Genomic DNA, 11925 nt, shown 5'->3' with positions numbered 1-11925 from the left:
GGAGGCAGGTGTGGGCATATGAAAGGGTGCTGGTCTTCTAGGCCTGAGACCTGGTCTGCCCCAGCTCTGCCCAGGACTTTGCTGTGTGACCTAAGCCCAGTCAGGCGCCCCCTCTGGGCCTCAGTGTCCTCATCTGTACTTGTTAGACTGGACTAGCTCTCTTCTCCTGCAGCTCAGGGCAGACCAAAGGAGGGAGGTTCTGGCGCAACTTGCTCAGAGGCCCTTCCAGCCCAGCCAGGTGACCAATTCCAGGCAGGGACCCAGCAGGGAGGGGCTGCGCTGGGTGCCTCCAGCACACACGGCCACTCTTTGTTTCTGGAACCTAATCAGGCCTGAGATCTGGAGAGGAAATTCAGGCAGTTCTGCCGCCAAACTGGCTGGGCCTGTGCTCCTCTCCCAGTCCTGCAGGAAGGAGGAGAAAAAGATGCCAGTGTCCCTCACTCTGGGGGACGCTGCTGCTCTGTCCTCCACACCTATTCTCCCCAGAACCACAGGACCATCAGCCAGCCCTGTGAGTATCAAAGAAACCTCATACTCCCTGTCCTCGCTCTCTCCACAGCTGCAGAGGGAGGGACTGGAGGAGTGCCCACCAGTGAGGTTCCGGAATAGGTTCATTAAGATGGTGGGGTACACGGAGTAAAGGAGAGAGTCCCACACTGAATGCCCTGAGCCCTGGTCTTAACCCCAGCTGCTAACCTGACTCACGACCAAGTGGGCTCACTGTGTCACTGCCCTTGCTGGGCTGTGGGCAGCAGGAGAGAGGGCACTGCTGTGGGAGACACACATTCTAGTCCATTTGGCCAGTGCCATGCTATGTGACCTGGGACAAGTCCTTTCACTTTCTTGGGCCTCTTATTCCTCGTGTGTGAAAAAGAGTTCATTCCTAGCTGGCAAGGTGGCCAGAGGAAGGGTGTAGGAGTGAGCCTGACACACAAGAAAACTAAGCTGGAGAGGATGAGGGAGAGGGGAGGGCAAAGAGAGGCTGTGGCTTCCGAGTAAGGTGTGTTGCTTAAACCGCCAGACTAGACCAAGATTCGACTAGACCAAGATTCGAATGTGACTGGGCGTTCTTAAGCAGATCCTTTCCACACCTGCAGATAATATCCTGTAGAAAGAATCAGGTAAAATTATGTATCACTACTCTCAGAGTACCTTGAACCTGCGCGCTTAAGGTCCCCAAAGGCTCAGCCCCTTGACCCCACCCAAGCCCCGCCCCTTTCCCCACAGCCAATCAGTGGCGGCCTCTTCGGAGCGTCAGATTCCCTACCTCTGGCGGCTCCTCTCGCCACAGGCCCTTTCAGGGAGGCCGCCCGGTTTGGGAAGATTCCCGGGAGTCTCCCCCGTCCCTTGGGGAGCAGCTGAAGACCGGGAGGTGCATCCGAGGGCCGAAAAGCGCTTTGAGATTGAGCCCGAGTGCAAGGACCAAGTCTCCCCTCCATCCATTTTACAGATGGGAAAACTCGAGACCCTGAGAAGGGAAACATTCGACCAAGTCACCCAAGCCAAGTGCAGAAGGACGAAGCAGAGTTTTCTCCGCGAAGATGGGACTGCACGTCCGCACAGTCCATGCGGGAGCTGTGGCCAAAGCCCAGCACTAACAGTGGCTGAGCAGGGGATCGAGACTGCGTGGAAGGCTGGATTCTTCCTTGCCTCAGTTTCCCCGGCATTACCTCTGGTGGGGGTCGGGGGACGAGGCAACTGGCCAAACGGGCGCCTGCCAGGACTCTCCCCCCACCTTCCCAAGCCTAATCGAAGTTCCTTTAGCAAGCTACCTCCCAGCCCTTTAAAAAAGTCGTCCCGTTCGAGCCTCTCGGCGTTCTATTGGAAAGACTCCAGGATCCTAGACCATTCTCTAGAGTGAACTGCTCAGACTACCACGGGAGCGTTCTTGGAACTGTTAACTGCGCAGGCGCAAGAGCAGCCCACCAGGAAGGCGGAAGAGCCCGGTCCCAACAGCGCGGGGTGGGTCGAGGGCGGGGTGTGTGTTAACCAATGACCTGAAGGAGCAGGGAGGGCGGGATTAGGCCCGCAGTTGCTAAGCGCTACGCTAGTGGGAGGTGATTTAAGAAATGGGGTGAAGGGTGGTTCAATGGCCCTTCACGTCATCGTCCTTCTGGCCCTCGGAAGTTAAGCAACGAAGAGGCGGGCCTAGGACCGGAAGCAGGAAGGAGGGCGCAGGAAACAGGGTGCTGCAACTCGTCGGACTGTCGGTCCGTGAGTCTGTCGGTCCCGAGGGCAGGATGGAGAAACTGCGGCTTCTGAGCCTCCGCTACCAGGAGTACGTGACTCGTCACCCGGCCGCCACGGCCCAGCTGGAGACGGCAGTGCGGGGCCTCAGTTACCTGCTGGCAGGTGCTACCCTGACCTTTGCCCCACCCCTTAGGGGCTCTGACCTCTGACCCCACTGGCCCCTTCCCTTCGGAGTCAGGGTGGTGATCGCTGTGCTTGAGAAGTTCCTTCCAGGTTCCCGTGGGGCATAGGGAGGGGATGTCCAGGGCCCCGAAGCCGCAGGCTGAGGCACATGCTCACCGTCGCCTCCTGTGCCTTCTCCCCAGGTCGCTTCGCTGATTCGCACGAGCTGTCAGAGCTGGGTGAGCGAGGCTCTGGGGTGGATGGGGGGCGGCGGGGTTTCCCCGGGGCGGGGGGACACCCTGGTTCACAGTCCTGGGTTTTCCTTTAGATGGTTCTGTGCTGAATCGGACAAAGGTCCAGAGTCCACTGGCTTGTGCGCCCCCCCCCCATAGTGCAGAGACAAATCTGGGGACCTTGTTGGTCAGGCGGCTGACCCAAGTACCCTGGCTGCCTTGGCCCAGTCAATCCTCCCTGTAGTCATATGAGGCAGGTACTGTTACTGTCCTCAGTGTCCAGTTAAGGGAACAGAAGTTCCGTGAGGTTAGGGGACAGCTACTGATGATCCCGGAGCCAGGATTCAAGCCTGGATTTCTCACATTCAAGGAGCCCCAGACTGTAACTGCCTCAGTAGTGTTTGCCCAGGGAATACTGGAGGTGGTGGTGGTGGAGGTGGGGCAGACTTTCAGGGACAGGCTGTAGAGAGCTGAGGCCAGGAGGTGAGACCACACATCCTTGGCTACTGAGAGCGATGGGCCGTTCTGGGCAGCTGGCTGACCAGGGCTCTGCAACAGGGCGGTAGCTGCTTTGTCGCAGAGATCAAACCATCCTTCCTTGTTCCAGCCACTCACACAAGATCATACTGGGGAGTGTGGAGCTCTGAGGAAGTGGGTGGGGAGGCAGGTTGGTTTCCACACAGTCTGTGGCTGGCGGAGTAGAGCAGGTAACAGGTGATCCCTGCAGCTTTGGGAGGAGGGGAGAAGGAGATGGTGTTGAGGCCGCAGAACCGGCCCCTCAAGGCCACATTCTCCCCTCAGTATACTCGGCCTCTAACCTGCTTGTGCTGCTCAATGATGGGATCCTGCGGAAGGAGCTCCGGAAAAAGTTGCCCGTGGTGAGAATTCTGTCAGGAGCCGAGGGCGGGAAGCACAGGGACTTGGGAGTGAAAGAGTAACCGCCAGCCCATGTGTGTAGCGTGTGTTATGGTCTCAGAGTGTGAGACGTGCCTACGTCCGTCTGAGCTTCAAGCCATCTCACTGGGTGAAGGGTCAAGTTGTTAGTCCCCCTGTCTCAGATGGAGAGACGGAGTTTCAGAGACATAGAGTAGCCTCTGCCACCTGGAGAACTCAGGCCTACACAGGTAGTCTTATAGAAAATCCCTCTCCTGTCAGAAGAATCCCCTAGGGGGAGGGCCTGGGACTGCCCCCCCCCCCAACCTGACCTCTTGGCCTGGGGTCCTTGCAGTCGCTGTCCCAGCAGAAGCTGCTGACATGGCTAAGCGTGCTGGAGTGCGTGGAGGTGTTCATGGAGATGGGGGCCGCCAAGGTGTGGGGTGAAGTGGGCCGTTGGCTCGTCATCGCCCTCATCCAGCTGGCCAAGTATGTCGGGACTGAGGAGGGCAGGCCCTGGGTGGGGATGACTCAGGCCAGCAGATCATATGGGGTTCACCAGCACGCCCCTGACCCCCTGCTGGCTAGCCACCTCCCCCACAGACCTGCCATCCTCCCAACCCAGGGCTGTTCTGCGGCTGTTCCTGCTGATCTGGTTCAAGGCTGGCCTCCAGACCTCGCCCCCCATCATTCCGCTGGACAGGGAGACTCAGGCGCAGCCCCCGGGTAAGCTGTTGCCACGCCCCGGAGTGGCCGGGCACATGGAACTAATCTGTGGGTTTGGAGCTGGCCAGCATGAGTAGAGTGTCGTCTCTTTATGGAACACATCTGTCCCCATCAGCTCAGTTTGCTCTCATCACCCTGTATTGTACAGAGAAAAAAAAGAAAGGTGATATGACTGGGGCAAAATCAGAAACCTCATTCTTTTTTGTGGGCAGCAGTTACAGGGGAAGGCCTCAGTAGGAGACAGAGGTCCTAGCAACCATGTCTTTGGGCCTCCTTCTGTGAATCCGGAGCCACAGCTGCATGAGGCAGGGTACCCGGCATGTCGGTCCCTTCAGGGCTTTGGACTCCTCACCAGCTGGCCTCTAGGCCTGACACTTCTGGCCTTCCCTGAGGACCGTTCTTTGCCTCTCCTCCTGGTCATATTGAAAGCAAAGGACTGGGAGGACATGGGCCCTCCCTCCCTGGAAGCCTGGCTTCTTGGCCGGGTGATGCTGAGCTTTCCCCGAGCCGGGTACAGTGCGGACCCACGGCGCTGGCGACAGCGTCCTCGCCTCAGCCGCTGCCTCAGTACAGGCTTATCCACGCTCACCCGTTCTCTCCGTAGCCCGTGAGCATTCACTGTGCACGTGTTCTCCACAGGCTCTGCCGGAAACATGTCCCTCTGACAGCATGGCCTTCTGTCTATCCCTGCTAGATGGTGACCGGAGCGCTGGCAGCCAGGAGCAGTCGTACGTGGGGAAGCGGTCGAACCGAGTGGTACGAACCCTCCAGAACAGTAAGTGTAGGATGCCACAGCCCGGGCATCTCAGTGCTGAGGTCAGCCTGGGCCTGACCACTCATCCGCTGCTCCTGTGTTCTAGCCCCGTCCCTGCACTCCAGGCACTGGGGAGCCCCCCAGCAGCGGGAGGGACAGCAGCAGCAGCGGCACGAGGAGCTGAGTGTCACCCCCACCCCCCTGGGGCTGCAGGAGACCATCGCCGAGTCCTTGTATATCACCCGGCCCCTGCTGCACTGTATCCTCTGCGCGCCGCTAGCTGGCCCTGCGGGGGCGGGCCCGATGGGGAGCGGGAGGGTGGGCCGTGTGCCGGAGACCTCCTTGACATCTTGGCCGTCAGTGCTCAGCCTGGGCCTCTGGGGTCAGCGGTCGTGGACACCCTGGCTCCTGTCTGGGGTCATGGACGTGACCAGGTGAGCCCGGGCCTGCCTGGGGAGTCCGCTCCCTCTGCCGGCCTTCGTGCGGCGGGCCTGTCCTCTCCTGAGCAGGCGGGGGGCCCCCCATTGCTGGCCCTGACCGCGCCCCCTCCTGCCCACAGCCTGAGCCTCCTGAGCGACAGGAAGGCCATGAGCCGGAGGGAGCGGCTGGAGCTGCGGCGCCGGACCATCCTGCTGCTCTGCTACCTGCTGCGCTCCCCGTTCTACGACCGCTTCTCCGAGTGAGGACCGGCCCCTGTGCACGCCTTCCCTTCTCCCGCCTCCATCCCGGCTTCACCCAGCACCCGCCGGGTGCTGTCTTGGGCGCAGCCATGTCCTCGGAGCGCTCCGGCTGCCGGCCCAGCGTGCAGCCGTGAAGCAGGGGCGGCGCGCTGCGGGCAGGGCCACGGGGGTGGTGGCCGGGGCAGGCTTGCTTCCTCTTGAGTAGTTTGGAGCCCCGCTTTGCCGAGGAGGCACTTGAGGCTCAGAGCAGCTGGGCTCCTCACACGGAGCCGCCCAGCTAGCCGGTGGCAGAGCCAGGGGCCACCGCCACTCTCTCTCTTGGCCTGTCCCTGCCTTGCCCGGCCTCTGCTCTGTCACCTGCGAGGGTCCAGAGCTTCCAGCCTCAGCCAGACACAGAGGGCCCACTGGCGGCAAGTAGGGGGTGGCTTGGGGCCCAGAGCCCCAAGGCCTGCTGGGTGACTGCCTGAGGTCAGACTGTGACCTGAGGAGGGGTCTCTGTACGGCGACAGGAGCCAGACCGGACGGTCTGTCTTAATAAGTCGGCTGCTGGAAGACTGCAGTAGTGCGTGGAATTACATGTGTTGTTATGGCCACACAACCTCTGTGTGGATCTGGTTTGGCTTGCTTTGTGTTTGAGGCAATAGGAAGTAAGTTTGTGCCATCCTTCGTACCACCTTGGTGCAAATAGCTTGGCCTGGCAATTCCTGTTTTCACCTAAGTTTGCAAGCTCAAAGGTGCTAAAGGCAAATCCTATTCCCTGCTCAAAGGAATATTCCAAAGACTTACACGGACCATAAGACCGCCCCCCACAGACGGCCTGCGCTTTGTAGAGGAAGCGCAGCCCCGGGATCTCGGAACCGAGGCATTTTGAGGCGACAGTACCTGTAGAGGTGGCCCCGCAGGTGGCAAGCCTCTAGTGTGGCTCCTGCTGAGCTGACCGCCCAGCCCCCTTAGAGCAGTGGCCCAGACTGAGAAAGGTCTAGAAACCTGTCAGCGAAATTCCTGGTTTCCCCAGAGGACAGGGAACAGACTGCTGAGTGGCTCTGGGGTGCAGGCAGTGCAGGGAGCCCCCCTTTCCTTCCTGTCGGAGACCAAGTGTCGTCTCGGGCTGGGCTGCCTTCCAGTCATGTGACCTTCAGCAAGTTATTGAACCTGTCTGTGCCTCATCTGTACAGTGGGGACGTGACAGGGTTGTGGGAGGCCTTAAATGACTTCAGACACACAGGAGCACCTGGCGGAGTCACTTAACAAATACCGGGGCTTATCATCATTTCTCTAAGTAACGTCCCACCCCAGGTTCTCCTGTGGGAAAACACTGTCTTAAAAAAAATAGGGCCTTGGCCCCGGCCGCTTCCTTTGAGTGTGCCCCCTCAGACTGGGTCCCCCCCCCGGGGGGGGGACCTGGCCACTCAACATTGGCTCGTGAGGTTTCAGCGTGGCTCGGCTCTTCTGCCTTACTGGGGACTTCTCGAAGGCAGGGTGGGGCTGTCCTTCCCCCTGGGCCCTCACCATCCCTGGGCTGGGACTGCCCCATGCATGGCGCTCCAGGACTATGCTGGCTCAGGAGAAGGAAGGGCAAGACGAGGGAGAGCACGGCGGGAGGAGCGTCTGGGGTGTCGTAAGCACCCACCCAAAGCTGAGCTGCGGGCGGCCCGGGCCTGTGGCCCAGAGCTCTCGTCCTCTTGTACTGGGGTCTGCGGGCACCCAGACCCCCCCGCTCAGCGCGCTCCCCGCTCATCTTCTCTGCAGGGCAAGGATCCTCTTCCTGCTGCAGCTGCTGGCGGACCGTGTCCCGGGCGTGGGCCTGGTCGCAAGTAAGTGTGGGATGGGGCGCGATGATTACTGAGTAGCGCGGATCTTTGGAGTGGCCCCGGGTCCGTTTTCTCTTTATCTCCTTGTCATTGACTCTTACAGTCAGGAGAGGGAGCCCAGAGGTCAGGTTGGGTGGGTGACAGCTCCCGGGCACGGCCAGGCCGACCCATAGATCCTCCGGGGTGGCTGGAGGAAGGTGTCCTGTTCTGGGAGGAGTGTTGGGCCACACTGGGCTGTCAGCCTTGGCCCGGCCTCGGGATCCTGGAGCCGTACACCCCTGGCTTCTCTGGGGCTTCTGTGGCGGAGCTGAGAGCCACCAGGCTGTTCAGAGCTCTTACGTCAGCAGAGACAAGCCGTGTGACTTCTCTGAGCCTGAGGGTCTTTGCAAAGGGGGACAAAGGTCGCTGCCGAGGCTGCCTCCCTCGGAGCGGGCAGGCGGGAGAGGCAGTCGGGCTCCTGGCTGGAGCTGTGAGCTGCCTACTGGGGCCGTCGTGGCCGAGAAGGGCCTGAGGTAAAGCAGAGCACGCTGGAGTCTGGCTCTCAGCCCCGCACTCTCTCTCCTTGCAGGGCCGCTCATGGATTACTTGCCCACCTGGCAGAAAATTTATTTCTACAGTTGGGGCTGACGCATCCCGGGAGTGGGTGCAGGGAGGGGCAGGGGGTGTCCCGGCCGTTCGGTCCCCCGGGGCCCCTTCGCCCTAATAAAACTGACTCTGGCAGTGTTCCAGCATGTGGCCTCTCCATGCCCACGGCGCGGGGCTCCTGGCGCTCCGGGTCAGCCTGGCTCTGCACACAGAGCAGCCGGAGCAGAGCCCTCACCTCTCTGCCGATGGAGCCACCGCAGCCCGCACCTCGTCCCTGGGCCGAGAAGCCTCCGTTGGGATGGGGACCTGGGCTCCTCTGGCCACAGAAAGCCAGAATTTAGCCTCCTCGAGCGTGGCTGCCACAGAGGTTAACTCAGCCCTCCCCCCGCCCCCGTCCCTGGTGACAACAGACAGGGCCCTGTCGCTCCGGCCTGCCAGCCTCTCTGTGACGGAGCCTGATGAGTGGCGGGCCCGGCGTGGTGCAGTGACACCTCCCAAGTGCTGAGCCCCCATTTGACAGCAGGAGGTTTTCTCCCACAGGCAAAGAGGGTCAGGCACCAGCCCGCCCTGGGGCCGATGCTGGGGGTGGGTGTCAGAGGAGCCCGAGCAGGTGCAGGTTCAGGGGTATGAGCTGAGGTCTCCGCACACTCCCCAGGCCAGCTCCGTGGTGGCCGAATGTCCCGGAGCCACACACACACACGCTTCTGGGGAGGGTGCAGGTGCCCAGACGGAGAGACCGCGGCCTGGCAGAAGCCCTTCCTCAGTGCCCCCACCCTGGCCCCTTTGCCCTGTGAACAGACCGTACTGTGCTGCTGGAGTTTCTAGCCAGACAGCCGCCCTTCCAGTTCTGAGGGCTCCGTCTGCAGCCTCTGCCCCCACCTGGCTTCCTCTGACGCCCTGGGGGGAGCCCCGGTAGATGGGGCCAGCCTACCTCCGCTCCCTCCCCTCCCCCGCCCCAGTGCCTCTGGGAAGGCACACCCAGGTCCTGGGCTGGAAGGTGAAGGGACAAGCCTTCAGGTGGTCGCAGCTTGGGGCCCTGACCCGTTGGGTACAAGGGCACGTGCCCTGGAGCCGGCTCTGGGCCTGGTGCTGTGCGTGGGGCAGAGGAAGCGGGCCCTGCTATCCTCCACCTGTAGGCGGACGCACAGAAATGGCGTGGCGCAGGGGTGTGGGAGTAGGTAGGAGGGTGTCCCTGAGGAAGTCTGGGTCGGAGGCGAGTGGGGGTGCTCGTTGCCTAGACAGACGCCTGCGGAGGGCACACCTGTCGGGGAGGCCTTGGTTCAAGCAGGGGTGACCCTGCATCAGTGTCCGGCAGGCCGGCTGGGCGAGGAGGTTGTGCACTGCAAGCCCCTGCTGGGGCAGAAGGGAGGGAGGAGCCAGCGGGAGGGGAAGGTCAGGGCCAAACCCAACAGCCCATCGCAGGCCGGGCAAGAAACTCAGACCTGCCTCTGAAAGGCAGTGGAGAGGGGACCATTTAAAACCTCATCCCAGGGGTGCCTGGGTGGCTCCGTCAGTTAAGCGCCTGCCTTCAGCTCAGGGCGTGATCCCGGAGTCCCAGGATCAAGTCCCACATCAGCCTCCCTGCTCAGCTGGGGGTCTGCTTCTCCCTCTGCCCCTCACCCTGCTGCTCGTGCTCTAATAATCTTTAAAAAAATAAATAAACCTCCCCCCAGTGGCCTGGTGCCGGGGCTCCTGGCAGGCAGTACTGGAGGGTGGGCACAGGGACACAGTGGGCAGAAACCTCCAACAGTGGATGGGGCCGGATGAAGGCCGTGGTGGGGAGGGGGAGGACAGGGTGTAGGGGGCACCCAGGCAGGCTTGGGACTGGGTGTGGATAGAGAGGGAGATGGCATCTCAGAGGCAAGGAGGGTGAGGGACGAGGGACTGAGTTGGGCCGAGTGACCAGAACCCCTGGTTCCCGGCAGCTGTGAGCTGTGGTGAGGACAGAGGACACGGACACGGGCTTGTGAGGGACGGCTGTGTCCAGGACACAGAAAGGGAGAGGACCACTGAGCTGTTAGTGTGTGGGCTCAGCACACAGAAACAGTCTGGAGATGCCTGCACTTGTCACCCTGGGTTGGGGTTACAGAGGACCAGGAGCTGGGGATGTCCCTCTCTGGGCCTTGGGCACCTCATTGGTTACGGGTGCGGGGCCGGACCCCCAGTAGGTCTGCTGTCTTAGAAGCGACGGGGTTTCCAAGTGCAGAGCCCTGCCCAGCCCCCCGGTTCTGACTCCACAGTGGGCCAGGAGTTTCATGTTTAAAGCCTCAGGGCTTCAGAAGTGAGCTGGGGCCGCACAGCACCAACGGGACTGGGCAGAAAGCCAAGAAAGGACCCACGGCTTGGCCTCAGCCTGAGAGGTGCCCGTCGCCATGTTATCACATTGCATTTATTCACTCAACAAATTCTGAGCATCTGCCACGTGTGGCTAGGGACCCTGCAGTGAACCAAACCAGTCCCTACCCTCGGGAAGCTTCCACTCCAGGAAGGAAGCAAGTTGCAGGCTTTGCCAGCTAATTCGCATCTCTCTGTCCAGCCTCAGGGGTGGTGGCAGGGCCTGTGGAACCCTGGCACTGGGTTGTTGGAAGCTTCGGGAAGCTGGGAGGAAGTCTCTTAAAGCAGGCTCCCCCAAGTGGCCTCTCTGAGCGGGCCAGGGCCAAACGACCCGCTCTGGGCTCTCCGGCTGGCTGGCGGGGCGTTCCTGGCATCACTGAGAGACACAGGGTGGTGGCAGCAGGAGGCAGAGTGGCAATGGCTGGGGCTCTCCCGTGTGACCTCTCCTCTGTGCCGCCCCTTGGGCACAGAGGTCTGTACCTTACCTCACAGGTGAGAAAACGGAGGCCACGATTGTGACATGTCCACCTCGCAAGAGGCAAGATTGGAATCTGAACCGAGATCAGACTCCAGAGGTCTGTGCCCTTACCCCTTGGGCAGTGACACTAGAGCAAGACGCGGTTCGGCACCTGTTGGCCGACAGCGTCAGTAAAACAAAAACCAAACCTCGGCTGGAGGTCTCTGGCCTCGCCGCGGAGCCAGTGCTGACCCGAGCCCTGGAACTCCTGCCCTTTGTGAGGTGGCCCTGGGCGTTGGTAGCAGCTCCGCCCTTCTGCCGGGGGAGGGGCAGGCAGAAGCCCGGGGACCAGGACCCGAGCAGGAGATGGTTCTCACCATGCTGGGGGCTCTGTATCCCAGAGCCGGGCTGAGCCTCTTCCTCCTCTACCTCGTCCTGGCAGCTGCGCTCCTCCGCCCCCAGCCCCTGAGGTAAGCCCCAGGGGCAGAGGATCAGGGGTCCACAGGGCTGGGGGATCTCTGGGAGGTGGGGGGCTCTGTCGTGCTGCCTCCCACTCCCCTCCCCGGAGGACCGGCTGGTGCCATTATTCAGGGAGTCGAGGCTCGCCCGGTCCCCCACCCTGAGCCTTCACAGGGAGGTGGTTAGTGGCCGGTAGGGCCAGGGCTGAGCACCCCAACATCTCCCACAGGCCTCAGCGATCTGTTCCTGAAGAATTTTCAGCCCCTCTGGAACTCTCGCAGCCACTTTCCGGCCTAGTGGATGGTAGTATCTCAGCCATGCCCTGCCCGGCCCCCATGATGTGGGACACAGGCCACAGGGGAGGGCACCCACGTCCAGCCTCGGGGTCTTTTCATCCCAAACAGCACCGATCTGGGGTGATCTCAGCAGGGTCCCCCTGCCACCCACACCCTCTTCTTTCCTTAGACTATGGGGTTCGACCCAAGCACCCCTGGCCGCGAGGGCCTCGACCCCTCCTCTCCCGGGCCCAGCAGCGCAAGCGGGACGGGCCAGACATGGCTGAGTATTACTACGACGCACACCTGTGACAGCCCCTTATAAAGCTATTCTGTGCAGCAAAGGCTTGGGTGTTCCTGGCATGGACACCAGCTGGGGCGGGGGG

At 61.6% G+C, this 11925-nt stretch overlaps 2 protein-coding genes across 2 annotated transcripts; both read left to right on the top strand.

Moving 5' to 3' along the window:
* The first annotated feature begins 1972 nt into the window (after positions 1-1972).
* On the top strand, positions 1973-8157 carry PEX16 (peroxisomal biogenesis factor 16). Its single transcript, XM_045808746.2, has 11 exons — positions 1973-2352; positions 2556-2591; positions 3387-3463; positions 3814-3947; positions 4084-4184; positions 4879-4959; positions 5045-5197; positions 5300-5372; positions 5498-5617; positions 7368-7432; positions 7998-8157. The coding sequence occupies exons 1-11, from the start codon at positions 2241-2243 to the stop codon at positions 8054-8056; spliced, it is 1011 nt and encodes a 336-aa protein (XP_045664702.2). The 5' UTR covers positions 1973-2240; the 3' UTR covers positions 8057-8157.
* Positions 8158-8230: 73 nt separating this feature from the next.
* On the top strand, positions 8231-11852 carry FREY1 (Frey regulator of sperm-oocyte fusion 1). The gene is made up of 2 exons (XM_045808749.2): positions 8231-11275; positions 11494-11852. Exons 1-2 carry the CDS (start codon positions 11172-11174, stop codon positions 11849-11851), a joined length of 462 nt encoding a protein of 153 aa, XP_045664705.2. The 5' UTR covers positions 8231-11171; the 3' UTR covers position 11852.
* The last annotated feature ends 73 nt before the right edge of the window (positions 11853-11925 follow it).

Source organism: Ursus americanus, chromosome 24 (assembly GCF_024610735.1).
Source record: "Ursus americanus isolate L20-20 chromosome 24, mUrsAme1.1.p, whole genome shotgun sequence".
In the NCBI taxonomy this organism is placed as follows: Eukaryota; Metazoa; Chordata; class Mammalia; order Carnivora; family Ursidae; genus Ursus; species Ursus americanus.
The sequence above is the reverse complement of the archived record's forward strand: the minus strand, read 5'-3'. Positions and strand labels throughout refer to the sequence as shown.